General features: G+C 51.0%; 2 protein-coding genes across 5 annotated transcripts; both read right to left on the reverse strand.

The window, feature by feature from the left end:
- Positions 1-3,744: 3,744 nt before the first annotated feature.
- Positions 3,745-8,467, reverse strand: HSD3B7 (hydroxy-delta-5-steroid dehydrogenase, 3 beta- and steroid delta-isomerase 7). The gene is made up of 7 exons (XM_043968245.1): positions 8,329-8,467; positions 7,684-7,849; positions 7,241-7,396; positions 6,870-6,978; positions 6,123-6,222; positions 5,136-5,298; positions 3,745-4,832 (listed from the first exon to the last, which is right to left on the reverse strand). The coding sequence occupies exons 2-7, from the start codon at positions 7,841-7,843 to the stop codon at positions 4,372-4,374; spliced, it is 1,149 nt and encodes a 382-aa protein (XP_043824180.1). The 5' UTR covers positions 7,844-7,849; positions 8,329-8,467; the 3' UTR covers positions 3,745-4,371.
- An 864-nt stretch (positions 8,468-9,331) lies between these two features.
- Positions 9,332-24,569, reverse strand: SETD1A (SET domain containing 1A, histone lysine methyltransferase). 4 transcript variants are annotated; one of them, XM_043968226.1, is made up of 20 exons: positions 24,458-24,521; positions 23,869-24,299; positions 22,283-22,435; positions 21,980-22,078; positions 19,857-20,127; positions 19,495-19,616; positions 18,999-19,225; positions 17,846-18,698; positions 16,744-17,517; positions 15,975-16,151; positions 15,757-15,844; positions 15,038-15,195; positions 14,612-14,699; positions 14,032-14,361; positions 12,553-13,596; positions 11,939-12,111; positions 11,739-11,849; positions 11,334-11,453; positions 10,619-10,756; positions 9,332-10,406 (listed from the first exon to the last, which is right to left on the reverse strand). In XM_043968226.1, the coding sequence occupies exons 3-20, from the start codon at positions 22,418-22,420 to the stop codon at positions 10,233-10,235; spliced, it is 5,085 nt and encodes a 1,694-aa protein (XP_043824161.1). In that variant the 5' UTR covers positions 22,421-22,435; positions 23,869-24,299; positions 24,458-24,521; the 3' UTR covers positions 9,332-10,232. The 4 variants fall into 4 exon arrangements, with proteins under 4 accessions (XP_043824161.1, XP_043824145.1, XP_043824153.1 ...); XM_043968210.1 differs by having other exon boundaries at positions 23,869-24,569; XM_043968218.1 differs by lacking the exons at positions 23,869-24,299; positions 24,458-24,521 and adding an exon at positions 23,710-23,833.
- Positions 24,570-24,641: the final 72 nt, after the last annotated feature.

Raw genomic sequence — 24,641 nt, forward strand, 5'->3', positions numbered from 1 at the left:
CACAAGATTGTGGATCCTACACACACACACACACACACACACACACACACAACCAGATTGCTATCTGCACCATTTCTGCCTCTTGCCTTCATGTCGATGCATGCGGAAGCCCTGATGCCCCCAAACTGGCAAGGGCCTCACCTGGGTGGCCGCATGACACATGAACACATGCTCACACATGCATGTACACAAATGTGCGCACACGTGCCTCATTTGTCTGAGAGGGCCTGGGAGGGGAAGGATGACTATCCAATTGACATACCTCCTGGAGCCTGACGTAACTAGAGGAATGCAGGGGGCAGGCAGCCAACGGCCTGGAAGCAGGATTTCTTTCTGTCCCTGAGGCCCAGTTTCTCCTACACCCTCGGCCTTAGTCTTCTAGGCCCAACACCCATATTTCTCCCAACTGTGCGATCCTGTTACTGCCGTGTCCCATACTTATTCCCTCTATGTCTCAGTACCATGGGCCTTGGCTGCCATCCACAGCAGAACCCAACATGCCCTGAGATGCACTCAGCCTACGCTCGTTCGAGCTCCATAGTTAGTTTTTGAGCCATGAAGCTATTAATTAGTTACTTGATTTTGCTATGTATTTGTCTCAGTTGCATCAGGACTACCGTATTTCCCTGTGTATCAACTGCCTTTGTTCTAAGGCCATGCCTGGAGCCTAGAACAGTTCATACAAGGGTTGGGCATTCCTCTTCGCCCCCTACCCCCTGCTCTCTGAATTAAGTGGGGGCTGGCCAGGAAGTACAGCTGCTATGTGGGTAGACTCTTCATCCTTGAGGTGCAGCTAGGGCAGTGTGGGGGCGAGGAGGAGGTCTCCCATGCCTTCACTCAGGGCCTTGTTTAGGTTGGCATAGCCTGGGAGCTCAGGACAGTTCAACCTCGCTCTCCACACCTAGGGGCCACTGGGCAGAGAGAGCCAGGCTGGACCTCCCTTATGGTAGCAATAAATAATTCCCCAACCAGGAGAGACATGCCCTCTCAGGGATGGGCAGCTCTGTGTGTGTGTGTATGTATATATGCATCAGTATGTGTGTGTATTAATGTCTTTGTTTAGTGTGAATCTCAGTACACACACACATACACACACAAATACACACATACACACAAGCAGCAGGTTCCAGGGGCCCCCTTTGGTCCACTGGCTGAATTATGCACCAGACATAGATGACATTGGAATGCCCTCTCCCAGGCTGTAGGTATCATCTCCATGTTCAGATATGTGTCTGTTTCATTTGCACACCCACCAACATGGTTGGATCTATGCCAACATGCACACACCCCACCCCTGGATCACTGATTTCATCTCATTGACATAATTCCTCCCTCTCAGCGCCCACCCCTTAAGCATACATATCTATGCTCCCGCACAAACCTGGCCTTCAAGAGTCTGCCCTCAGGGTGCGGCTAATTTGGGATTTTTTGACCTAACTGATCCCATCCGGAACATACACTATAGGTGAAGTTGACATGTAAGTGGACATATAAGTGAACTTCCTATGTCCCACAACCTCTTTCTCACACATATGTGCATCACCCACCCCCTTGGTCAGATAAGGTATGTTCATGTATGTAGAGAATGACTGTCCATGGTTGCTATGCCTGCTTCGGAGTGGTTGAAAGTTACTTCTCTAGCTGTGCTCAGTAGAGTTCTCTCTGTTTCCAGGAAAAGGCAAGCAGACTTCACAGAACAAAAAGTATTTGCTTATCTGAGTTCCTTTCCTCCCACTCCTGTCTTTCTAATGCTTTTGGTGGAAATCTAATAATCTAACCCCTTTTCTAGTGGGAAGCCACTTGGCCCTCACGTCCTTCACCCTACCAGACTTAGACCGTTTCTTGTAGCACCTCTGCCCCACCATTTCCCACCCTTAGGTCCCCCGCTAAAGTCCTCAAACCAGGAAGCCCAGACCAGCCTAGGATAAAGGGCAGTTAATGCAAAAACAGACAGAGACGACTCCCCACTCATATGCACATGCACACATACATTAACCCATGTGGAGAGGAAAGAATCCTGGAATGAGCATTCAGGAAAACCCAGGGTCCTAGCCTGTGTGACTTAAGGTATGTCTCTTCCCTTCTCTCTCTGGGCTTTCAGCTTCCTCCTCTTAAAATATCGGTTGATAGACTAGATGCTCTAAGTAAGGGCTTTTCAAATTCTGACAGTCTGTGATTTTTATGTGTACACATATGTAAACACACATGTTTTCTTGCCCACTCTGTGTTCAGAGACAGCTCCCACAGGGTGCCAGTTCTACATCACCTCGCCCTGTGCTGTCTATATGGTCGATGTGCCCATGTGTCCATCTTGTGTTTGCCCATCACCGATTCTACGCCCCTGTCTAAGGGTTTCCATAAGAATCTCTGAGAACCCCATGAGATCCCACTCCATTCCCCAGCAGGTCTCGTCCCTTTCACCCTGGAGTTTTTGTCCTTTTCCAGGGGTGAGTGGTAGAGACATATTCAGGAGTCATCAGAGGCGTGTGTCCATCCATGCTATGCTGTTTGTGCCTGTGTGCTCAGGTGTCTTGTCCGGGTATAAGATGTGTTTGCATGTAAATGGAAAGATGCGCACAGCTGTCCACACAAAAGAAAACCCTCGCTCGGGGTATATGTGGGCATCCACTCTAAGTCAAAAGCCCTCCATATATCCTGTCCACATATACCCACGGGTTCAGGCTGACTGGGGGGTGGCACGGAGGGGGTAGCCCGGGGCACCTCTCCCCTCCCCTTCCACACCCACACCTGCCCCAGTTCTGCCTCTCACTAAGCACACTGTACATCCCATGTACCCGTGGGTCTCTACACACGCTCCCAGCGTGCTCTAAGCGTGTACACTACGTGTCTATGCATTACCCCACCCTTCCCCATCCAGCTCTCCCCTCTGCCTCCCCAACCCTTCTCCAGCCTGACCCGCATCGAAGGACACGATGGATGGACGGCCCCGGGCTCTCCTGCCCCCCCCCCCGCTGTGCAGCCGTGTGCGTTGGCGTGTGTCTCCGTGTCGCTGGCGTGTCGCGTGATGTAGCCGTGTTTGCTGACATGAGCCCTTGCCCCACCCCCTCCGTTTCTCCCGTTGGTTTCTAGAGTTCCTCTCACCCTCTGCCCATCCCCACCTCCCCATCCTCCCTTGCCCCCCCGCAGAGCGACGACAGGGTGCCTGGGACGCCGGGGGTTGGGATCAGAACTTCTGGATCCTGAGAAGGAGAGGACCGAGGACGGGAAAGGCTGCCCAGATCCTGGGCCGATTCTGCTCTCGCCTCTTCGCCTCTCTCCACTGGTCCCTCAAGGCTCCTCCTCGCCTCCCCTCCCTCCCCGCAAATGTCCTCACTATTGGTGCCCAAGAAGCAAACGGGAAAAAAACAACAAAAGGAAAATCACGACCCTGACCCCACCCCCACAGCCTTGCATGTCCCGTCCCGAGACCTTCCCACCCTGGGCCGGGCCGGGCCCCCACGGGAAAAATAGCAAACGTCCAGCCAGCGGGTCAGCCGTGTGCTGCCTCTCCTTCCCCTCCCCACCACTGGGGATGGGGGTCGCGGCGGGGGGGGGGGGGGTGAGGGATGTCAGCGCGACACGCAAGTGGCCCGGGGGTCAGTACAAGGGGGAGCTGCCAGTTGGGCAGACGGAGGGACACAGGCGCCAGAGGCAACACGGTGCGATCTTTGTCCTGGGTCTGAAGCCAGCCTTCCGGGGCCAGAGCTGGGTACAGGGTGAACTCAATCATTTAGACACGAGGGAGAAAGGCAAATAGGTTTAATATCAAAGTGCTCGGGGAGGTCGATGTTGGGCTAATAAGTAAGGATGGCAAGCCGAACCAGTCTTGGCGGGGGCGGGGGGCGTTCCAGCAGGAGAACATGGTAGCAAACTGCACAATAGATCGCTCTGGGTCTTGAGTTCTCAGGCAAGCCCGGGAGTTTCTGGTTAGGGTTAGGAGGCCATCTCTAGAACCGTGGGTGCTCTTTTAGGAATCTAGGGAGCTGCTGGGGGGAGGGGGAGTGGTACAAGGGCAGAGGGGAGACTACTGAACGTAGTCTAGAATCTAGGGACACCTCCCCAAGGTCCCATCTTTTCACGGGCAGAAGAGGGATAGGGATCCTTTGGATTGGGGGGGGGGGTGTCAGAGAATGACATCACCCAGACCTACCTCTTCCCGGCCCTGGTCACTAGGAACATTTGTGGAATTTCCCTCAGTAGAGTTAGAGAAAAGAATCTAAAAATGTGAAACTTGCCCCACCTCTGAACACAGTTTGGTTCTTAGGTGAAAAGTCCCCTGGATAGGATCATTTATGGGAAACCAGGATAACTTTGACTTAGGGCTCAGTTACTAGATGAGGAGAGCCCCTGGCTGAGATCAGAGCATGGAATCTAGGACCCAGGATCTCCTACCTCCCTGGCCTGGTCATGGGTAAGGGGACCAGGATGCCCCTTTCTGGTCTTCACCCAGGAAACAGTTCGGTCTCTACTGTCCTCCCAGCCATAGAGGGGCTGATAGCCAAAATGCCTCTGGGCCTTGTCCGTGTGCACAGTGAAAGTGGTGTTTGCCAAAGCTAGAGTGTAGGGGTTCAACAAAGGTGCATAGACCACGAAAGGCCTGAGCAGCCACTGCAAGAAAGCATTAAGGGTGGCTAGGAGGAATAGCAGGAAGTAGGGGAGAAGGGGCCGAGCTCCCAGGAGTCGAATGCCACAGGGGCCCAGGATTTCCATGTTGAAGTCCTCATAGCTCTTGTAAGGGGAGTCATCATAGCAGAAGTAGACTTGCCCACCCATTGTGGTGGCTCGGGAACCTAGCTCCCTAGCTGCTAGCACATGCATCCAAGCGACATTGCCTAGGGAGACAGATCAGATGCTGTTAAGACACCCATTAGTCCTGATGGCAGCTCACCAAGATACTGTAAACACCTACTCTCCTTCCTTGACCACAAAGTCCCCTTCCCACCCTGGGACCTCACCTGCACAGACAGGTAGCCAGCCCCTTTCCCAGGTCTGATTCTTGCTAAAGAGAGACTATCTCCCCCTAGTCCGTTCCCAGGATCAGTCCTTGCTGTCCCATAACCTGGCCCTTATTCCATCTATACACTATTCAACACCTACCCCCCCCCTCCCCTCCAACCAGAGGGCTTGGTCCTCACCTGCATAAACTCGGCCATGTTCCACAGAGGGAGGGATGGCCCTGAAAAGCCATCCACCAGTGCGCTGGGCCTGGCTGTAAAAATCCAGCATGAGCTGGTGACCTTCACCATAGATCCCAGTGGGACGTAGAGCACATGTCACCAAGGGAAGTCCACCCCGGACCTGAGCAGGAGAGGTAGCAGTTGAGACCCAAGCTTCCTGTCCCTCCCCTCCCCTCTCCCAGCTCACCTAACTCTATTCATTTGTACATGTCATGGAGGCAAACAGGTGAGCCCCATACCCCAAGTCTGCAAGACCTCAGGCATCTTCCAATGGCTTGTTTCATCATTGTATGGACAGGGTGAGCCAAAAGTCACAAAGGGGTTTCAATATTTAATAACTCCTTTATTCTTTTTTGTTTTTACTTTGTAATACCATAGCATCATATACAGTATATATAGGAAATGAATTTACACATTATGTGTGAAAAATCAAATTGTAAATGGTAAAAAATAAAGAAAAATGGGGGCAGCTAGATGGCGCAGTGGATAGAGCACGGGCCTTGGAGTCAGGAGTACCTGAGTTCAAATCTGGCCTCAGACACTTAACACTTACTGGCTGTGTGACCCTAGGCAAGTCACTTAACCCCAATTGCCTCACCAAAAAGAAAAAAAGAATAATTTTCAAAAAGTTATTAAAGGGGCAGCTAGGTGGCACAATGGATAAAGCACTGGCCCTGGAGTCAGGAGGACCTGAGTTCAAATGCAGCCTCCCTGGGCAAGTCACTTAACCCCAATTGCCTCACCAAAAAAAAAGTTATTAAAACATAGTGACTTTTGGCCCAACCTGTATAAGTACATATAAAAGGGCTCATTTTGGTGTCCTTGAAAGACTTAATCTGCAGTGTTGGCTCTGCCACTAATGGGTGCCATGGAGTCTCAGTTTCTCCAGGGCGTGACCACAATGCCCTCTAAGCTCCAGTGCTGTCTGATTCCCAGACCTCTTACCTTTCTCTCGTTGGCCTCAAGGACTAGCCTCTCTGCCTGGGCCTTGCTTCGGGGATAGGGTTCTGTATGTATTGCCTCATAGGGGGTGTCCTCATTGCTCCTGGATGGAGGAGACAAGGCATACTCTTTATGCCTCAGTGAACCCCCACCAGGACAGGTCTAATACCTCAGTACTTAAATTTGAGTTCTATATGTTTATGATTTTCAAAGTCCTTTATAAGCATCATCTTGTTTTCCTCACAACTACCTTGTGAAATAGATGCAACTGTTATGATGTTATTAATTTTTTAGATGTACAAGACCACATGATATATAGCAGATAGAAAGCTGATCTTGGGAGTCAAGAAGATCTGGGTTCAAGTGTTGACTCTTGACACATACTGTGTGACCCTGGGCAAGTCATTTAACCTCTTAGTACCTCAGACAACACTCAAAAGATTACGACCAGTTTTGCCCACCTGCACCACCATGCCAGGAATAACCTACACTGATGATCAGAGGAAGTGGACTCAGAGAAGCTGTTATTTCCATGGCAGAGCCAGACCTAGAACCCGGTTCTTCTGGGTTCTGGGTTTTCTTGCACTGGTATTTCTGGTCCAGGGCTTTTCCCTTTGCACCATTTGCTTTAAAGTTTACAAAGGACTTCCAGTCACCTCCACCAACTCTGAGATGAGCTCATCATTTTATAGCACAGGGCCCCTACAGGAGTTGGGGGTGGGGGGGGAAGGAAGAGAATATGGGGAGTACCGGTAGAAGGGGTGTCCCTTGCTGTTGGGCCCCAGGGCCTCCATGCTGCTAGTGTACACCAGGAACCGAGTTCCAGTCTGCACACAGGCTTCAATCACATTCTGAGTCCCTGGGGGGGAGGAGGTAGAGTTTATTCTCCTTTCTCTCCAGCTTCCCTCCTATCTTAAACACACACACACACACACACACACACACACACACACAAGCATACACCCCTCCACACCCACCCCTACCCTCACCGGCCAAAGTTTTCTTGGCACAGAATTCCAGGGGAAAACCAATGGGTGAGAGGGAGCGGGAGACATGGTCAGGTTAGTTGCACAAATTGGGGAGAGAGCTACACAGATGGACTAGGTTTAAAGATCCCTCACCCTGAACATTAACCCTGTGGATGACCTCAGGGTCCACCTGTCCCCACACATCCACCAGCCCCGCCGTGTGAATGACTACATCTGCTCCAGCCACAGCTGCCACCACATCATCTACACGAGTCACATCCCCCTGGATGGGGGTCACCTGCACAGGCCCTAAGGGAGAACAAATGTTGGCCCACGCAGCATATTCCTCCCAGTTCCTCTCCTACCCACCCCCGCTGGGGTAACACCCTCCAAATCATCACTTTCCATCCATGAGTCACTTCTCCCCATCCAGTTGAGATCCAGCCATAAACATGCTTCCCCATGGGCATTGGAGGGAAAAATTGGGTTGCCTCCCTTTATAATGAGCAGAAGGCTTTGACCCTGGGCAGGAACGGGACCTGGGGGTTGGATAGGTGGGTCCCTGATGGGTCCCGAGGTACCCCCTCTTCCCTCACCTGGGTTTAGCGTCTCCAGCCAGGGCCCCAGGTGAAGGTCAAACACCCGCAGCTCTCTGAGCTGGGGCTCCATCACCAGCAGGGTCCTAACCACATGCTCCCCTAAAAAGCCACAGCCCCCTGTCACCAGGTACACCAGATCCGGGCTTCGGTCTGTCATATCCAGCTGCAGTGGAGAAGACAGGCTGGGCTGGTCATGCTGCTCAGTGCCTCTTCAGATCCTCCATCCCTCCCTCAGGGGCTATCTCTTTTGCTCCTCTCAAATGCCTTATTTTTGGTTGCCGGGAGCCCACTCAGCCATACTCCCCATCTCCCACAAAATCTCATCTGATTCTTGTATAGATGAAATGTGCATATTAGGGCCAGAGGGCTGGACTCAGCCTGGCTTTACTGTCCGAAAATATCCAGAAGCCAGTCTGTCTAATTAAGGAATGGGAGCAGGGTGGGGTGGGAGGAGGAAGGGGAAGAGAAGATCCTGGTAAACTCTGAGCCCCAACGATACTTTGTTCCAGACTTAAACTGAGGAAATCAGGAGGGGGTAGGGCAGGCTGGCAGAACTCTGCAAAGTGTGGAGGGGGGTTGTGGGAAAGCGAGAGGAGATAGGGTCAAGGACATTGGGTGGAACTAAGGATGAGAACCTCCTACCTGGAAGAGGTCAGCTCCACAGTAGTCTGTCAGCTCCTACGATACCTCCTAAAAACCCTTTAGGACAAAACCTTGATCACCACTCCCTTTATATAGAACTCAGCTCCCCTTACCTTTCCTTTTCCGTCTTCCCTCCCCCATCCCAGCTGTTATCCTAAGTACGGCCCCTTCTAGGAACCAGCCAACCTACAGTCCCCAGTAACTCCCATTTGGCCCCGCCTTCTCTGTGGAGAACGCACCTCCTGCTGACCCAGACCGGCTATTGCATCTACCAGCCAGTTGGACGGAAGGTGGAGTTTGTGGTAGTCACTGTCCACTATCCCTCAATTCCCTGATCAGAGGATGAGGCTGTTTGAACTCATGGGAAATGGCTCAAAGGCTTTGACTGTTGACCCATGACGGCTATTCACCTCATATTCCCCTTCATTGCTCCCTCCCCTGGGGTTGGGTTGGGCAGGGCCAGGGACTCTGATAAGGAAGGCGCAGGGGAAGAGGTAGGTCTAAGCACACCTCAAAGGAACCCATGTATATAATCTCTAGTCACAACAGTTTTATGCCACCAGCTAGCCCCTGGGCAAGTTTCTCTGCATTTTAAGTTGATAATAGGCAGAAGAGCATCATTTCAGCATCAGGATGAGAATAGACAGGTGCCTGGAAATACCACTTCCTATTCCCCCTTAAGCAAATCAATGATCTTTAAGGTCCATTTCAGCTCTAAATCTGACCCTGTTACTTGTGTTTTTTCTGTACCTCAGAAGTCCAGTCCTCCCTGTCAATTCCCCCATAACCATCAGGTGATACTGACGTAGTCCCGCCATCACAAAGCCATGAAGGATGGACAACTTTTGTACAATAAAGTTTAATCACAATTATAAAAATGTGGCGTCGGGTCCGAGGCATCCGCGCTATTAACATATGTACAAAACCAGGCCAATAGGAGTGGGGAGGATAGAGCTGGGGTCAAACCCTGGGGGCCTGTGCCATGTCTTCTCCCAGCCCCTGGCCAGCTGTGCAGCCACTTAAGGGGGCAGGAGTTTGAAGACGGCCTTTTGAAGAACAGGGCAGAGGCATCATAGGGGGGAAACAGGAGACATCCTCCCATGTCCCAACCCCCATTTCCCCCAGGCCTGGCCTTGACACTTCTAAAGCCCAAAGTGAAGGCCCAGGTTTCAGATAACCACTTGTGGCCCCTTAGGCTTAGTATGGTCGGACGACAAGGCCAGGGAAATTATGGACCCCTATCTTCCCTGGTTTGGGGGAGGAGGGAGTATCAATACCAGGAAAGGGAGAGATTCCTAGCTGGGGTCCAGGAAAGAGCTCTCCTGAGGGGGAAAAAATATGGCCAGCTGCTCCAGAGACCCCAAAATGGAGAAGAAAAGAGGCATTGGGGGAATAGCCCCCAATAAAACAAAGTGGGGGGATGGGAAAGTCCTCCCCCCTCAAGAACAGCATCTGTACAGGCCGGCACCCCAGGTTTCCACAGGAAACAGCCGCTAGCAGCTACAAAACATTTACAGTTTCTTCTCCGAAAAGAAAAAAAAAGTGGGGGGCAGAACCTGCCTCATGTTTTGGGCATTCCCCACAACCCAGAATCTGGGAGACCCATACTCCCCACAAGGGGGAAGGGGGGAACACTCCAATTCCCCCCTGGTATCTAGGTTCCTAAATGGTGGGGTGGATTTTCTCTGCTCATCCTGCAGAGACCTCATGCCCCCTACCCCTCTCCCACCTTATCTTGGAAAACACAGGAAACGGAGGCTCAGGCTCTGCGTCTGAACTCCAGAACATAAGCCAAAGGGCAATTCAAGCCCTGGCTGGTTCTCTAGCCTGTGGTGGGAATAAATTAGGGGTGTGTGTATTGGGGGAGGGGATGCTATGGTAAAGCTAGCCCCTTGGTAAGGGCCTCAGTTGAGGGAACCCCGGCAACTTTCAGTGCCACACAAACATGGGATCTTGTTGTCTTCCAAGGGGAATTTGTAGTCATAGGTGATCTCTTCATCCACCCCAATCGGCTGCTTGGAGTAGATGACAATCTTCTTCTGGGCCTCAATGGTGATCACTTTGGCATAGCAGTTGGGCTATGGATGGAGAAGGGAGTTATTAGCTTGACTTTGGCCTCTTGGCTATTGTACATTCCTCTCCCAAAAAACAAATGTCCAGAGCCAAGGATCCCCTTCCTCTCTGCCCTCACCCTGCTCTCTCTAGTGCCTTTAAAAGTACCTTCCCAAACCCAAATAACTAGCCCCAAACCAGTCCTCTCCCATGCCCCCAGCCCAGGCCCAGCTCTCACCGTGCAGCAGTGATTGATAAATCGGGCCAGATTCCCACATTTTGTGGCATCAATGATGGTGTCATGGTCCACTCGAAACAGATAGCTGCTGCCAATGCCCTCCTGCACATACCGTTTCTCCCTCATGTCAGCCACCACCTGACAAGCCAAGGGTCAGAAAGAGTTTTCCAGAGAAAACCATGCTCTTCCTTCTTCCCCATCTAAGTTTTTGACGCTTTCAGTATAAATGATATTAGACGTCATGTTTGTTATCCAAACACCCTTCACTCACACTTGCTTTGGCATGCTAGCCTTCCACAGTTTAGGCCTGTGACTGTCTACCCTGACTCTGTGCTCACTCCATAAAACAATTCTCTCCACCTCAAACGTCCTCCATGCCCGTCAAATTGTGGTTTGTTTCCATCATGAAATAGCTCTAAAAATTCCACCTCCTCCATGAAGCCTTCCTGAGTTTATCTAGTTCCTTCTGTTCACCAACATGGATGTGGTTATTCCAACGGTACCATTATTCTCCAGTTGTATACTTACCCTTGGTCCCTATAAAGGGATTTTTTTTGGGAGGATATGACCTATGTAGGGAAGTGTCCACATCGCTGCATATCTCTTAGGTTCTAATTTATCTCAGAGCAGCGACCAGACCTCACCTAAGAATATCACATGCAATTTGATGCCTAATCATTTTTCTGAGGTAGTAAAGACAAAGTAGCTTATTCACCTGACGTATGTTTTGTCCCACATACTCTATAACCATCTCATCAGCTGCAATGGGCTCCATAGCAAAAAGACCCCACTCGTGGATCCGGCTCCTGCCAAATCGGAGTTTTTTCTTCCGGAACTAAAGGGGTGGGGGAGAAATCCAGGCATGAGGGACGCCATCAAACCCTGCCTCTTTCCCCATGGCCCGATCCAAGCTGTGTGCGGTGCTGGGAGACTGTCCCCCTCCCCCCGATAAAAAGCCACATTCTCTCCTTTCCTCTCTGTTCTAAGACCTCCCCAATCCCTCGCTTCTCACAATCACATCCCCCCGCACCATTTACTTAAGGTTTCTCTCCTACTATGGCTATGCTCCATGCCCAACAGCGCTCTGCACATCCCCTACTTCAGCCAAAGCTGTCCTAACCTTCAGCTGATTCAATTTCAGCAGGTCACTGTCCACAATGGCTGAGGTACCAATGGCACTCAGCAGCCTGCGCTGCTCTGACCTTCTCTCTGATAGCACCCGGTTTGTCCCCTGGGAAGAAAAAGGACCTCATCAGTAGGGAAGTGCAGGGAAAGGAACAGAGAGTGGTCAACTACAAACAACGGTCTTGCTATCGTTACCTGGGTGTCCGGGCCCTCTAGCTGACGTGCTGAGACAGGACAGACATCCAAGTACTTATCCTTTTCTTTCTTACTGATGGGGTAGTAGCCCTCGCTCCGAGCTGAACCTGTCTGATGTTCCCGGGGCCCATCCAGGGGCTTTCGCTTACGTTTGGGAGTGGTCAAATTGGTGAGTGAGAGAAGGTTAAGGAAGAAAACAGGTTCATCAGTGGCCCACTCCCAGGTCCCTCCAGAGGCTCAAGAATTGTTTGCAGCTTTCCCTGACACACACACCCCCCAAAGTCTGGAAGGAGAACAACCCAAGTTGGATGTGAGACTGGATTTTGGGAGAGGGGAAGCTAGGTTGTGGTGGAAAGAAGGCAAGAGACAGACATAGAACCAATTCTAATAAGCTCCCAACATCTGTCCCAACACAGATCTCGCTAAGACTGTGGAACCGTATCGGGCATAGAAAATGAAATGAATAAGAATGAAGGTGAAAAGTGGCAGACAAAAAAAGAGGACTTGACAATGGAATCACAGAAACCTCAAGGAGGAGAGAAGGTGAGACTCAAGGCATCTGGCACAGCAGCTCCCACATCTACTAGCCCCTGACCCACAGAGGTCTAGGATATTGGTATGATGTACCCAGTGGGTATCATTAAGCCAGTCAGCTCCACTGTCCTGCTGCAGGAGCCTCTCGTAGGTGAGTCGTAAGTAGCTCATGTCCTCAGCATCAAGCCCGGAATTCCAGATGTCATACAGGATGGTCATCTGCTCAAACTCACTTCGGGGTTCATAGCTGGGTGGGGGTGGAGGGGCAGGCGGCAAGGGCTGTCGACGGCGCCTGGCATGGGATCGAAGGCTCCTTCGCCTCAGGGCACCCTCCCCATCACTGCTGCTGCTACTACTCTCTGATGACTCTGACTCCTCTTCCTCTTCCTCCTCCTCCTCTTCTTCCTCCTCCACCTCAGCGACCACCACCTCAGGAGCTTCTAAGACCTCATCGGCAGGTGAGCTGAAGACAGTGGCAGGGGAAGGAAGTGGCTCCAGGGGTCTGGAAACTGGGGCTGGGGGAGCGGGCCGGACAGCCAGAGCATAGTTGTGCTCCAGAAGAACATGAACGATTGAGGGAACTGCTGGCCCCACACGCTCAGCCTCATCTGAGGTCTCTGTGGCCTCAGAATCATCCCCTACGGGTAGACTGACCAGCCCTCGCCGAGCTGGAGCTGGAGTCAGGGCCAAATCTGCCAACACTGCTAGGTCTACTTCAGTCCCAGGTTCTTCTTCTTCTGGAAGACGCCCCCGAATTCCACTCCGGTTCCGCCCCACCCGGGATCCATCCTCCGGCCAGCTCTTGACCAGAGAAGCATGATCCAGGGGCAAATTTCGAATGGTCCGATCCCCACCCCGGGAGATTTTCCGGGGAAGAGGACCAGGAGGCTTAGCTGGAGGTGGAACAGGTTGGGGAACCTCAGGGGTTGGGGTGGTTGGGGTTTCCTCTGATGCAGAGAAAGAGACTGTTTTCCGTCGCTTCTTCGGTGGGGGGAGAAGTGGGATAGGAGAAGATGGACACTCCTCAGGACGAGGGGCAAGAGGTAAGGGAGGAGAAGCTTGGGAGACAGCTGCTGGCTCTGGAGGATGCTGAGGGGTCTCAGGCAATGGTTCCTCAGGAGGACCTGGTGAGAGGGATGTGGTAAAGAGAGCATCACAAAGTCAGAGCCTTCAATTGGATGTATTCTCCCCATGCTATGTTAGACACACAATGATACCAATTTACTGGCCACTACTCAGTGAGGCATGCTACCTACCACAGGATCAAGAGCCACAAGAGACCTTAGTAGAAGGTGATCTAATTAAACAATGCCATTTCACAGTTGAGAAAATTGAGACCCAGAGAGGGGAAATGACATTTTCAGAGTCACAAAGTTAATATGTGGGAGAACAAAGAATTGAACCCAGGTCTTCTGATGCTAAATCTAAGTGATCTTTCTACGACTCCATAATAGTTTCTCTATTCACTCAAATGCCCTCTTTTCAAACAAAGGGCACATACATATATGCATAATCTCCCAGTGTGTTTTCACGCTCAATTCTTCCACAAATATACCTACCTGGAGGCCTCCCTGGTGCCTTCTCCAGCTCAGGGACAGGCATGACGGGTGTAACTGAAGCCTTCTCTTGTTCTGGCTCTTCCACGGGGACAGGGAGGTCTGATGGGATGTCCCGAGGGGGTGACAAGGCTGAAGAAACTACTGATGGCTCCTCCTCTTCCTCTTCTTCTTCAGATGCAGAGGAGGAAGAGGAGGAAGAGGAGGAGGAAGAAGGGCTTGAGGAAGAGCTGCTGGAGGAGCTGCTGCTCTCAGAGTCTGAAGTGCTGTCGTTTTCACCTTCTGATTCAGCATACAGAGAATATTTGGAGGAAGCACTCTCCTCATCCTCACCTGGAAGTCCAACCAAGAAAAGGTAAAAGAAAAGGCGGTCAAGAGAGCAGAGCAGGATCTATCTAGAGCTCATTACACTTAACTGGGCAAGGACAGGGACCAGGACTTCAAGAGATGCTGAGGAGAATCATAGGGAGCAAACACAACATTGAAACAAAGGGCCCTGCAGAGGGGACAGCTGACCACATCTACGGGAAAAGTCTTCCTCCTACCTTCCCTTAATGTTTCCAAAATGAGAGCTTCAACTCACCTCCAGATGCCTCTGCCTCCTTCTTACTGGTCTCCATGGTTTCGCTGTGCTCTTCTTCCTCTTCCTCATCCTCATCCTCATCTTCCTCCTTAGGAAAAGGGATGAAAATAAGTCATTGATTCTCCTGATTTATGAAGGGGGACACAAGTCCCTAAGCAGAATGGAGTGTTGTACAACGTCAGTGAGAAAATTTCCTGAACCACAACACAACTGGATCCAGAGTGGAGAGGTTGGAACATATGCCCCAGTATCATTCCCACTGCCCAGACTGAAGAAGCAAAACACGCCTGGTTCTTTGAAAGGTAGAGATGAAGCAATAGGGAAAGAAGACCCAACAAGGTAGTCAAATCACAGACAAGCACAGAGATACTCTGCCGATATACCTAAGCTCCTCATCACTGTCACCAGCAAAGACATGCCACTCACCTTCTCAGAGGATGACTCTTGTGATGCCTCTTCTCCTTCACTGTCCAGAGCAAAAGGTTTCCGGTGTTTGCCCTGAGCCTTACTCCGCTCCTCTTCCCGCTTTGGACCCTTCATCCCTGGTCGACTTGACTCTCCAGCTTCCTTCTCTTGATCATGTTCTGGACACCAATGTTATTATGTGAATGTATTATCAAGAGTAATCCTTAGTATTTGTCTAATACTTCTAAAATTTTTCAAACAAGATTTCATCTTTATGTTAACAAAATAGGTAGTGGGAGGGGCAGCTAGGTGGCGCAGTAGATAGAGCACCGGCTCTGGAGTCAGGAGTACCCGAGTTCAAATCCGGCCTCAGACACTTAACACTTACTAGCTGTGTGACCCTGGGCAAGTCACTTAACCCCAATTGCCTCACTAAAATAAAAAAAAAAAATAGGTAGTGGGAGAGTTATGCCTATCTGCGGGTAAGAAAATGGATACAAAAAAAAAAGTGACTTGCTCAAAGTCACAGTAAATTAGTAGTAGAACCAAGCCTATATCCACTTAGCTTCCAATCCAGGGAAATGCCTCTAAAAACTGTTCTTTCCAATTCCAAAATCTCCCCTCTGTTCAACTCCTCTGCACATCTTGGCCCCAAGTCTCTAATTCTTTCTCCACAGTTCCCCGCTCTTCTCAGAAACTGGATATTCTGTCTTGCCCTTCAGACTGGGACTCTTACTCACCGTCTTCATCCTCTTCAGCCGGGGTAGAAGGCCGAGGCCGCTTCTCTTCTCCACCCTCTGAAATTTCAGATGGCTCTTTCCGTTTTACCTGAAGTAGGGAGAGAATAAAGAAGAGACACATGCTTACCTAGACTCTAGACAAACTGATTTAAGATGGGAACTCTCATCACCCCCCCATTTTTTCCTGCTCAGATTCCAGGAGTCCCAGTTTCCAGCACCTTGAATGAAGGCAGTCGAAGTGCTCCTCGAAGCCCAGAGCCAAATCCAAAGCCCTCAAGGCCTGTAGCACCCCCACTCTTGGCCCAGTCCACAAGGGAGAGCAGCCCTGGCTCCTTTAATTTTGTCTTCTCCTTGTCTTCCTCTTTTGCCTGCTGCTTGGCTGCATTCTGGAAAGGCTGCGAAGGGACAGGCAAGTATGAACACTGAGTAATCCAGCATCTTACCAAACTGATTCCTTTCATCCAAAAACTATTACCAGATCCTATGGATCCAACCAACTCCAATGTTTTCCTCTATCTTCTCTTCCCCAAAGCTCTGCTTCTCTCTTTTAACTCCTATTCATCTCTTAAACGCAAGGACATACTATGGTATCCCAGAGATGAAAGGACCTTGGGGTAGTTCAACCTCCACCCAAAACACCCACCCCTTATCTCCAACCTCTCTGAGTGATTACCTAGACAATACTTCTAATGAAGTATTAAGTATTGCTTATCATGATCAACTCATCCCATTTTTGGAAAACTCCAAGATTTTACTAAATCTGCCTCCTAATAATGGTTACCCACTAATCCTCATTCTGAAGCTACAAAACAGCCTTTGGGAAATTTGAAGATTCAATCATGTCTCCTCTGCTGCCCATCCCTTGGGGAAGTCTTTTCTTCTCCAAACTAAATACCCTCAGTTCCTCCAACGGCTCCTCATAAAACAGTCTTTCAAGTGCTTATTAGCATCAGCTTTCATCCCAGCCCCAGGTGTCTAGATCTTCACCTTAGCCTTTTCCTCTTTACTTTCCCACCACTGGTCAAAAGCTCCAAAAGCTACGTTCTCCACCATCTTGCGATTAAGGTCCCGTTGCATGATGTTCTTCATCTCTTGCACCAGGGTAGCCAGCACCCGCCCCACTGTGCCGGCAGGAGGTGGTACCTTCCCCTCTGCCAGTTCTACCTCTTCCCCAGGAGGTGGGTGTTCTTCCTCCCTTAAGGCAGAGGAGGAAGGCAAGGGCTCTGCCTGCAAGGGCAAGTGATAGGTCTCACGGGTATAAGCCCCTCGGCTCTCCTGTCCAGGGGCATACAGAGTGTAGGGTAGTGCATAGGCAGCTTCTTGATGTGGAGGGAATGGAAGGAAATGCTCCCCAAAACCTCCACTAGGGGGGGCTGCTGATGCAGCAGTTACCCCAGTACCCTGCCTCAGCTGGTGCAACCGGGTCAACATTTGGGTCTGCATCTGAAAGGACATAGGCATCCCTCCCCACTGAGCCCCAAGTCGGTCCATCAGCTCAAGGGAGTTGACAAAGTCGTAGATGTGGGGGGGAGGGGGAGGGGGAGGAGGATACTCAGGGGGTGGGGGTGCCTCAGGCCGGGGTGGAAGGAGGTAGGCAGGCTGATGGGGATAGCCCAGGGGAAGGGGAGCCAGAAAGGGTGGAGGTGGAGGTGGGGGAGGAGGGGGAGGTGGAGGTTGTGGAGGTGACGGGGCTGTGGGGGGCGATCCTCCACCATCATCATCTGAGATTTCCATGTCCTCGCCAGAAGAATGAAGAGAAGCCTAGAAGAACATGGGGAGAGAAAGGTCAGAAGGATTCTGCTCTCTGGTTCCCAATTCATTGGTTTTATCCCTTAAAAACCTGAGAAGCCGGGGCAGCTAGGTGGTGCAGTGGATAGAGCACCGGCCCTGGAGTCAGGAGTATCTGAGTTCAAATCCAGCCTCAGACACTTAACACTTACTAGCTGTGTGACCCTGGGCAAGTCACTTAACCCCAATTGCCTCACTAAAAAAAATAAAAATAAAAATAAAAATAAAAATAAAAAAAACCTGAGAAGCCAAGATTCCCTTCTCAGAACTCAGGCTCCTTCTCAGGTTTTTCTCTTCTCACCTGGTCCTGTCCATTGGCTTTGGGAGATTCTCCAGTTGCCCCGGGTTCAATGCTCCCGGCAGGAACGACATCCTCAAAATTTGCTGGGGCTGGGGGAGGTGTGCAAGGCCCATGAGCTGGGGCCTGTAGGACCTCACTCCCAGCGTCTCTGGCCCCAGGACCCAAACTACTGTTGTCCTCCTCTTCTTCTGTGTCTGAAGCCAGGAAGGAAAACTTGGATCGCTGTTCCTTCAGCAGCATTTCAATCCGGGAATCGAGGCTGCTGTGCTGGGCAAAGGGCACACTCTCATTGGTGATCTCTGGGGCAGGTGAGCAAGATCGTATAGGGGACGCTGGACGAGGTGAACTCCTGGCTTCCTCTTGTTCAGGGCTGGCCCCCCCACCCCCTCCACCCCCAGGTTCTGGAGGCTCTGGAGGTGCAGCCTCTGGGGCAGGAGGTCGATAGTCCTGGTCAGCAGGGCGACTCGGCTCAGGGGGCAGGTAGGAGGTGTAGGAGGGTGGGAAGCGCTCAGGGAAAGGGGTTCCTGGGGCCTCTTCCCGGGGTGCACGTCGGGGTGGGTAGGAGGCATGGCGCTGGTATCGGCTACTGCTCTCATAATATGCTGGATAGTGTGAGTCAGAACTACGGTAGTGAGAAGAGGAGGAGGAAGAGGATGAAGATGAAGAGGAGGAGGAGGAGGATGACGACGACGATGATGATGAAGAAGAGGCAACAGTGGTAGCTGAAGAAGGGAAGTGTCGTCTGGAATAGGAATCCTGATAGCTGTTCTCCGACCGTCGAGGCTTAAAGGAAGAAGAGGTGGTAGAAGAAGAGGAATCTGGATGGTAACTGGAATAGCCAGGGGTTCCTTGCCTAAAAGAAAACACAAAAGGTAAAAAATGGTTAAGAATAAGAAAAACCCAAGTATTCTGGTTTCTAGGTCCCTAAAATATGGCTCCCATAGGAGGCAGGCTTCCCATATCCCTAAAACAGACTACAAATTCCCTGACTACACACAGCACCTGGCACATGGTCTTCTATGTGTAGTAGTCAATAAATGCTTTTTCAAAGAATAAAAGAAGCAAATTCCTCAGACTAATATGTTTTGCCTTCCAAGTATTAGTTCCCAGACTTCAGTAGCTAAGAGAACCCAGGCATTTTCCCCTTCCATACCTGCTGGAATAGGCAGAGTCTTGGGAATACGGGGTGCTTCCCCGGGAGGTATAAGGCGTCCCTTGAGAGGACTGTGGTGTGAACTGGCCATAGGAGGATGGGGTATCTTGCCGGCTACTAGAGTAAGTTGTGTCCTGAGAGCAGGGTGTGCCATTTCCAGGTGTGACTGGCACAGAAGTGCTGGATGGGTAGGCTGAATCAGATGAAGGCCGGCGCCGAGATTCCGTCTTGGGAGAAAGGGAAAAAAGAAAGTCAGCAGTACACTCACTGCACCCTCTTCGAACTGAGCACTTTACCCACTTAAAAAAAGACCCAAGCACTTTTCCCTAAGCCTTTCCTACTCACATTCACTTTTATTCCTCACCTAGAAATTTTTACTCACCAGTCCTTCCATCTTCTATCTCCCAACTACCCTGAATCCAGTCCCCTCCAGGAATCCAGCCATCTTGCCTCCTAGAATCCATATGGCCCAAGCCCAGGTAGTGCCAGTTCTTACCGTCTCAGTGGGTATCCCAGATCCTTGGAACTTCTCATTCAGGACTTTGCCCTCTGTGGGCACTGTTTGGGGGGTATAGGAACCATTGACAATCAATTCATAGTATTTCATTCGTTGCTGCCCTGGAAGACAGGAATCAAAAAAGTCAGTTTAAACAAGTGGAGAGTACTAGCTCATTCTCTATTTGACAGACCAGCTCCTCTCTCTGGCTTTAAATTCCCCATCTCTACCCTCCTCTGGTCAGTTTCTCTCACCCATCTCTAACTTTAGGATCTCAATTCTTCTACCTTTCCCAATTATCTAGATTTTTTTTTTCCAACAGGAACAGATCAGGATTTTAAGACACAGGGAAGGGACATCACCTTTGATGTCAAGCTGGGCGTGGATGATATTGCCCATGACCGGGGTATGATGGAGGTGTTTTACAGTTTCTTTGGCACCTCGAGTGCTGGCAAAGAGCACTCGGGCTAGGCCTAGATGCTTTCGGGTTCGGGGGTGCAACAGGATCTCCACCTCCTCCACCTCTCCATACTTGCGGCACATGTCCTTCAGGAAGGTCTCCCGAACGTTGTCATTCAGCCGGGCAAAGGTCACTTCCTTCAGTGGGACCTGCCCAATGTAGAACTCGTCAAGCTGTGAAGAGGAAAGCAGGAGCTGGGTCAGGATCCAGAGTCACCCTAGCATGGAACAGAGGCTTCAGGAAGATCTGATCATGGAGAAGAGTCAGAGCCTTGGTCCAATCAGTAGATTCATATGTATGTATTATGGGCAGGAGGAATAGCAAAAAGGGAGCTCTATTGAATACAAAGAGAGATGGCCATAGAAATGACTTGAACAAGATGGTCCCATGGTACAAAAATGTGAAGGGATGGCCCTAAGCTTCCTCTTGCTTGTGCTCCTCCTATTGTGAAGTCAACGCAGGAGTCAAAAAAAAAAATTAATCTCAGAAAAAAGCCAGAGAAGAAAGACCAAATGGGCACCAAGAGGAAAGTGTTTATAAGTCCAAAGATCTGAACCCCAAGATGGGCAAAAAGGCAGGGAAGTCCTATGAAAAGACACAGTATAGAGCTGGAAGTAACCTCATAGGTTATCTGGTCCAACACAAATCTGTGTAGGAATCCCCTCTACAATATCCTTGGCAAGTGCTCGGATCTACTTGAAAAGAGGAGTAAAACGGAATCTACCTCTTCTATTCACTTTTGGACAATTCCAGTGACTAGAAGGATTATCTGAGGTACCTAGGAGGCAGAGCAGATAGAGCATGAGGCCTGGAGTCAGGAAGACCTGAGTTTAACTCTGGCCTCAGACACTTAACAGCTATAACTCAGAACAAGTCAATTAATTTCTGTTTGTCTCTCTTTCTTTAATCAAAAATGGGTATACCAACAGTACCTATTTCCCAGGGTTGTTTTAAGGATAAAATTAAATAAGTTTGTAACGGGATTAGCACAGGGCCTGGCTCATAGTGGGTGCTTAATAAATCCATCCATCAATCCATTTTTCCTTCCTCTCTTATTTAGACAAAAATTTGTCTCTCTTAATTTCCACTCACTGTTTATAGTTATGCCCTGAGGCCACAAAACCTAAGACCAATCACTTTCCCATATGAGAATGGAAACAAAGTACTATGGAAACTCTGAAGCACTTAAGTATTCTAGTTGTTATTCCATGTAACAGACCTCCAAATAATTAGAAGGTGATCAGGTCTGTTTCTACTCCCTAGCCCCTAGTCCTCCTTTCTCCAGAATGAACATCTATGGTTACTACAAATCTTGTATGTAATGGTTGCAAATTCCTTCACCATCCTGGTCTCTCTCTAGAAAAGTTCTAGGCAAGTCAATATCTTTCTAGAAATGTGCCACCCAGAAGTGAGCATATTACTCCAGATCTGATCTGACCAGTACAGAATATAGTGGGAACATCACCCCTCTCATTTGGGGCACAGCTTCTATCAATGCAGCTCAATTCAAATCAGCTCTTCATTTTGTGAGATCCGAAACTACGACAAGCATGCTAAGGAAAATCACAGGACTATATGAGAGGACAACTTTTGGGACTCGAGAGTCTTTAATATCATTCCTATTAACTAAGCATGACATCAGCAATGGAATTTAGAGATAAAGCTGCTACCACTTAGGATACCATCATTTTTCATACCACACAAAAAACCCACTCAGAAATTATATGAAGTAGACTTCTTTTCTTCACTCGTAGTTAATTGAATTCTCATCAGAATGTCAATCATACCTTCTCCAAACTAAAAAACAACAGCCAGTCATAACCACTAAGAAAAGCCCACCTAGACTCACCCAGGAGGTGAAATCACAAGTTGCCAGGTCAGGACACACCACTCAATCACTCACAAATGCTATGTAGAGAGAGCTCCTTTCTCTTGATTAAAGACAAGCCCCTTCTTCGACTGCCTACGTGGCTTTGCACTCACCCTACATAAAACTATCAGATCACAAAAGTAATGAAGACTTACCTTAAACTTAGGGACCGGGAGGGAAAGGTCCCTGTTTTTAGACCAGGTAAGTCGTTGACGGGGGTCTTGGAGCTTGCTAACAATCTTGTATCCTGCATCCTAGGATGAAAGATAAAGGAAGGCAATTTAATCACTTTGGGGGAAACAATTTAACAACTTAGGCTGAGAATCGGCTGAAACACAGGACTGCCAACTTTTTGAAATAAAAGCAGGGGACAAAGCTGAAATTTTAGGAAATAGAAAATTACCTACCCAAAAAAGAGGGGGAGGGGGGAAGACACAGTTTAGGCAAGATAAACTCACGTTGGCACTGAAGTGAATCCCATCATATCGGTAAACCTTCTGTGGGAGCCGGTGCAGTGCAGGGTCCACGATGAGTTTGTAATTTCGCCACTGGAAGTTGGGGGGCTTTTGCCCATCTCCCCCTCCTTCCTGGTCCATCCTGGCTCATTTACACTATATAAACAATTAAAGGAAGGGAGTAAGGCCCTGAAGTCCCAGAGTCTTCCTTCACCCCCATCTACACTGAAAACCCTCCAAGGGCCCAAACTCATCCCCCATAGACAACCACAGCCCTTTTAGGCTAACATTTTGTGCTCCATAATCACACATGCACCTCTTCACCCCAAGTACCCCACTGTGCCTCATGTCTATATACATATATATATATATATATATAGACCAGTCCTTCCCCCCAACACATCCCTTCCCACATACCTATTCCCCATAGCTTCCTTTCCCCCAGTCTTCTGCCACCATTGTTTATATTTCCAACCTTCCTCCCAAACACGATGCATAAAACCCTATTACCAAAGCCCTCCTTCCCCCAGACCTCCCTCCTTTAAATCCCCTTACTCCCACATGTAATCTTTCTCCCCTATTCATGCCCTTTGCCGCCCTTCCCCCTCTCCTTTCATACACACTTCCCACACGTGCAACTTTCCCCCCATGGACAGCCCCTCACAGCTCCCTCCCTCCCCCCAAATACATCCCAACAGCCTCTTTCTCCCCCCAAATATACCCCATCCTTATATTTCCTATCACCAAAAGAGAGCCCCTCCCCCATGGCTGTCTTGCACTTCCCCTTCCTCACCTGCCCTTACTCCAGACACGTCCCCTGAGACCCTTCCTTAGACCCACAACACCCTCCCCCCCATGCCTCCTGAAGTGCCTCTCAAGTCCCGCACACACACCTCACCCCCACCCCCAGTCCCCTTCCCCATCCCCAGGTGTCCTGGGACATTTCCTTGCTCAAACTCCCTTAGGGACCCCAACCCAAGACGCCCTCCCTATAGCCCCTCACGCCCCCTGCCCGGCCCCTCCCCCCTCGGGCTGGAGGCGCGCCCCCCATAAGCCCCGCCCCCTCCGCCTGTCTCCTCACCGGCGGCCGGCCAGGTCCGGAGCCCCGCTCTCCGACCCTCTCCTACCCCCCTACCCCCAGCTTCCCGGGGCCCAGAGACCCTGCGGCTCCAAGCCGGGAAGGTGGAACCCTCCTCCGGGGCCGCGGCGGGGCTCCGGAAACACCGCGAGACCCTCCGGCCCCGGCCCCGGCCCGGGCCCGGACCCCGGCCGGGGGGAAGGGGGGAGGGGGACGGGAGTAAGGCAGGGGGAGGAGGCAGCGCGCGCAGCACTTCCCCGTCCTCGCGCACCCCCGCGAGCCGCCCCCTCCCCACCCGCGCGCGCCGTCCCCTCCCCGCCGAGCGCGCGCGCGCACCGCGTTCTACACTCACCCGCTCGGGGCGAGCGAGTCGCTCCCTCCCCTTCCCTTCCCCACCTCGCTCCACCTCAGCGGCAGCGCGAGACCCGGGCCCCGCAGCGGCAGCGGCGGCGGCGGCGCCCCCACCACCACCTCCCTCCTCCCCGGCGCGCGCACCAAACACCACCGCCACCTGCGCGAGGCCCGGCGGGCTCTGCGTTCACCGGAGCACATTCGACACTGGCGTCTCCCGGAGCCTTGCGGGTGGAAGAGAAGGGTTTCCACCTCTTTCTTCTCTCCGGACGGTGTGGGAAGGAGCAATGGGGGGAGCCGGCAGGCCTGTCGCATCCCTTGAAGAACAGACCTCGCCGCTTCTCCCCCTTTGCCCAGTTCTGGATGTGTGACGAATCTGCAACTGTTAAAGCGGTGCCGAGTCCCTGAGGAAAAGGGGGCGGAGTGCACGGGCGGAGGCCGGGCCGGAGAAGGGTAGGAGAGGTTAGCGCGTTGGGCAGCGGTAGATTCGCCAGAGACGAATCGGCAGCGGCAGAACTTGCGCTACTTCCTGTGTCCGTCTCGTTGTGAAGAGTAGAAATTCCGGATTCGCAGATTCACCACCGGCCGCGTCTATATCGGAAAAATAAGGCTGGTGTTAGTGTCCGGGCACTCACACCCCTGCCAGCAGTCTAATTTGGCCTCTCATCCTTGGTTGGGGTTTCTCATAAATACCACTAAATTTTCCTACTCTGACATTAGACACTGAAGACAAAGCCAAAGGGACCCACGTATGAATTAAAGGGCCGGGTCGGGGCCATCCTAAATAGGCTTGTCATCGGAGGGACGAATCTGCAGATCACCGTCCTAGGCTTGACAACAATGTGAATTTGCGAGCGGGAGCCTGACAACCAGCGGGAGGGGCGGAGATGGGGGTGGGGCCTGCATGGGGGCGGGGCGAAGAAATGGGGCGGG

Source organism: Dromiciops gliroides, chromosome 1 (genome assembly GCF_019393635.1).
Source record: "Dromiciops gliroides isolate mDroGli1 chromosome 1, mDroGli1.pri, whole genome shotgun sequence".
Classification (NCBI taxonomy): domain Eukaryota; kingdom Metazoa; phylum Chordata; class Mammalia; order Microbiotheria; family Microbiotheriidae; genus Dromiciops; species Dromiciops gliroides.